Raw genomic sequence first — 4,003 nt, forward strand, 5'->3', positions numbered from 1 at the left:
ATAATATATACGCTACAAAACGCGATCGCGCAAGATAAATACAATTAGGATACTGTTTCATGGATTACGATTACACGGCACCTTTAATCAGGTTTAATAACATCCGCGTAATTATGAAACTGGCCAGTAACAGTCATTCCGTTCTTCAAAGGAATAGCTATGATTGAAATTTCATATAATTAAGATTATTAATAATGTACTAATTTAATTCACCTTTCTTTGGCTCCTCCTCGTTTTGCCGGATTCAAACTGCATGTTTTTTGTTTAACTTAAAGTATAAATTTATAAAGTATAAACGTATAAAACTGTATTTTTATCTATAAATTTGATCTAATAAACAGAGGAGAAAGTTTTAGTAGTAAATGTTACTATTTACTTCTTTCACTCATTTTGTACATCAATTAGATGAAAAATGAGCATGGGGTAGAATCGACCCCACCTTATTAGATACGTTCTAAAAGTTCACCTTACCAACGGAGGATTACTATTACACCTATTCATAAACGTGGAAATTATTAACAAATGGCATCTTACCCTGATTTACCTTATATATTTATGTACTATATTTGTATGTCTACTGATGTATGTCACGGGCAAAATCTGCAAGTAATCGACATTGTCCGGGCCTATAAGCGCATAATATTATTTAATATTAAATAATATTTTAGGCATATTCTCAGAATATTATAAATAACATTTTAATATTTTACTAAAATTATATAATATTAAATAATATTCCTGAAATATTAATGGATGGTTATATGTCCACTCCTAATAATATTATATGATTATTAAAAGTAACATTTATTTAATGTAACATTTAAGTTACATTTAAGTTACATTTATTTAATATATATTACCCGACTCAATCGTATTGGGCAACAATGTTAACACGGGCAATACTGAGACATTATACAGCGGGCAACTCGAGCAATGTTAACACTGCCTACATGTTAACACTGTCTGCATTTTGCCCGTAACATATACAAAAAACAAATAGTATACGTAATGTACTATTTGTGTTTTTGTATATCGCTAGAGATAACAAATTGTGTATATTATATGGACATATATAATATATACAGTTTTTAATAATATAACAAACATTATTTTATTTTTTTTAATACGTTTTATGCACACGTTTATTCAAACAAAATAATCGAGACACTCCCAGCAAACGAGAATGGATTGAAATGGATTCAGATTTTCAGAAATATGGATTCACGAATATTAAAATGAATGCTTTTCAATCCTGAATACATTTTTATTCATTTATAGGAATTGCAAGGAGCATATCACTATATCTTTCAATCTAAAAATAATATCAGCTTTTTCTGTGCATTGTGAATACTTTCAATTCAAAATTTTGAATAGGAAATGCAATTTTTCATTCTATTTGCATCCAATTGAATCTAATTGAATCCGATTAAATCCAAAAAAAGTATTCACTATTTAAAATACGCATTCGGATAGAAAAAAATTTTAATCTATTTTAATCCATTCTCGTTTACTGGGCTCGTAAAATAAATATTTTTTAAATTGACGGAGTTGACATGTGTTTATATAAAAATATTAAAATAGAGAGAGAGGGGAGAGAGAGAGGGAGGAGGAGAGAGAAAAAGAGACGTACGACGACGTCGAACGATGATGACGCCGGGCGTCGAAAAAAGTTATAAAAATTACAAATCTTAATATTAAATCCATATTCTCGTCAAAAATTTATATTGGTGATAATATTTATAAAGTTAACAGCGATTCTTCAGACTAGTAAAAATAGAAACGAAGGACATTACACAAATTTATTGCGAGCTAAAGGTACAAAATGGACATCCGTAAATGATTTAAAAGTTGAGATATGTAAGTGACCTCGAAATGCTAAGAGCGAATACATATTTTTCTTAGAATAAATCTAAATAGTTAAATTATCAGTCAATGATTAAAAAGCATAAAAAAACCTTTTTAAAGAAAGAAAAAATATATGCCAAGTGCATAAAAAAGTGTTTATTTCAGATCCGTTTTTGATTAAGAAGAATTAAACGCTTTTGTTATGCATTTGGCGTATATTTTTTCTTTTTTTAAAAAGGTTTTTTTAAGGATTATTCAATTTAAACAAAAAATTTTAAATATTAGTCAAATATAAAATGCATCTTGTTAATGTTACATTTAACTTTCTTTCATCTTCCCTCGTAATAAATATTACTAATATTTAATAACAATTATAGGATATTGAAATAAGATGAAATCATGAAGGAACAGATCTATATTTTTTACATAGCGTTTATAAAAATTTTTAAATAGTAAATGCTTTCAAAAAATGCAAATGACTCAATCGTAACGCCAATAAGAAGTGAAAACCATTCTATTAATTGTTAATAATGCAAAATACCTGCAAATTCTCAAAGTTTTACATTCCTGAATAAATACAAAAGTACATATTACGTAAATTTCTAGAATCTGTAGAGAATTGCAATTGAATATTGTGTGAATTTCTTGATTAATAAATGCTTGAATGGAATCTTCCGAAAATGGCAAGTATGTTCTCTGATAGGCACCTTAATGTATTAAATATATAAAAATTCTGTATATAACGCCATTCAAAATACAGTTCTATATACAGTACAAATAAATTATTCCCACGTCTATTTCCCAAGTCTAATTCTCTATGATTCTGTTGATTCTTGTTGTTCAAACTTGGGATACTTTGTCTCCACTTCCATCCAAGTAGTCCTTCCATAGGAAAGATCCTTCACAACGCCGGGCAATTCGTTCAACTGTAATTAAAAATTTTTTCTAATATGATGAAAAATCTTTTTTCTTGATATGCTTGTTAATGATAAGAATTATTAAGTTCTGCTTTTAAACCAATTAAAATTTATACACATACAATATAAATATCATACAAATTATTCTGCAAATATACTGAAAAAATATACATACGTTTATCCTGACTTGTCCCATGCTGTCTCTGTCTCTAAGAGTTGCACTGTGCGGCGTCTTCAAAGTATCAAAGTCAATGGTAATACCGAACGGTATCGCTATTTCGTCGGTACGAGCATATCTGCGTCCTATGCTACCAGAAGAGTCGTCCACTTTATGCGAAACGTCTGCTTTTGTAAGATCTTGTGCTGTAAGACATTAATATTTAGTTTCGTATATATATAAAAGATTTCAGATTTATTACCTTTATTATGTTTTCAACTATAAAAATTATAGAGGAAAAAGAAAGACTGTCTAAGGATATATCAATACAATATAATAATCAAATTCGTATGTTTCGCTTACATAATTTTTTCACGAATGGCACAAATTCGTCGTTGCCACTGAGCGGTAACACCGAACATTTCAACGGTGCTACAACCGGAGGTAAGGAAAAATACGTTCTCTTCTCGTCACCTTCTCTCGCCTGGAAATTATGTTCAAACAGAGCATACATGATACGACCAATGCCGAAAGAAGGTTCAATAACCGAAGGTATAATCTCTTCCACGTGAACGGTTTTCTGGTAACACTTTATTTTTATCATGTCCGTGGTGATCTTCACGACGTCGTTGTTAGGCAGTGTCAGCTCGTGTTCTCCTTTCTCGTTGAGAACTCTCTCCAAAGACTCAATCTCCTTCTTGCTTAAAGATGCTAGTGCATCTTGCACAATTTTGCTATCCTTTTTAAATGTTTTACCGATCAACACCTTGTTCGGCATAATCTCGCAAACGTCCACCGTTTTCGGAGCGGGCAGTTTCTTCTCAGCTACCAATTTCACGCCGGTCGCCTTAGTATGCTGCGTTAAGTCATAGGCGGATCGATCAGCGCATCCTACGCACTCAATCCATCCGTAGGACGTCAGACACTCAGCGTCCCAGCAGTCACAGGCGTAATGCGCCATTTCGTTACTCATGTGCTGACGGAAGCGCAGACGGTTCGGATCGACGCCGACCTTCAATAGGAACTGATGGATCCTGGCCATGAAGTAGCCCAGCGTCTCGTTCGCCACCAAGCCGGACGAGAC

The 4,003-nt window shown here is 31.9% G+C and overlaps 1 protein-coding gene across 1 annotated transcript in view; it reads right to left on the minus strand.

Moving 5' to 3' along the window:
- Positions 1-2,429: 2,429 nt before the first annotated feature.
- Positions 2,430-4,003, minus strand: part of GlyRS (glycine--tRNA ligase) — a 4,101-nt gene continuing 2,527 nt past the window's right edge. The window contains exons 2-4 of the mRNA XM_018446889.1: positions 3,283-4,003; positions 2,938-3,125; positions 2,430-2,771 (exon numbers count right to left, since the gene is read on the minus strand). The exon at positions 3,283-4,003 is cut by the window's right edge and continues 966 nt beyond it. Coding sequence (XP_018302391.1) covers positions 2,661-2,771; positions 2,938-3,125; positions 3,283-4,003 — 1,020 coding nt within the window. The 3' untranslated portion in view covers positions 2,430-2,660. The remainder of the gene's footprint in view (positions 2,772-2,937; positions 3,126-3,282) is intronic.

The sequence above is a fragment of the Mycetomoellerius zeteki genome, unplaced genomic scaffold (genome assembly GCF_001594055.1).
Source record: "Mycetomoellerius zeteki isolate Tzet28-1 unplaced genomic scaffold, Tzet1.0 scaffold19, whole genome shotgun sequence".
NCBI classification, from domain to species: Eukaryota; Metazoa; Arthropoda; class Insecta; order Hymenoptera; family Formicidae; genus Mycetomoellerius; species Mycetomoellerius zeteki.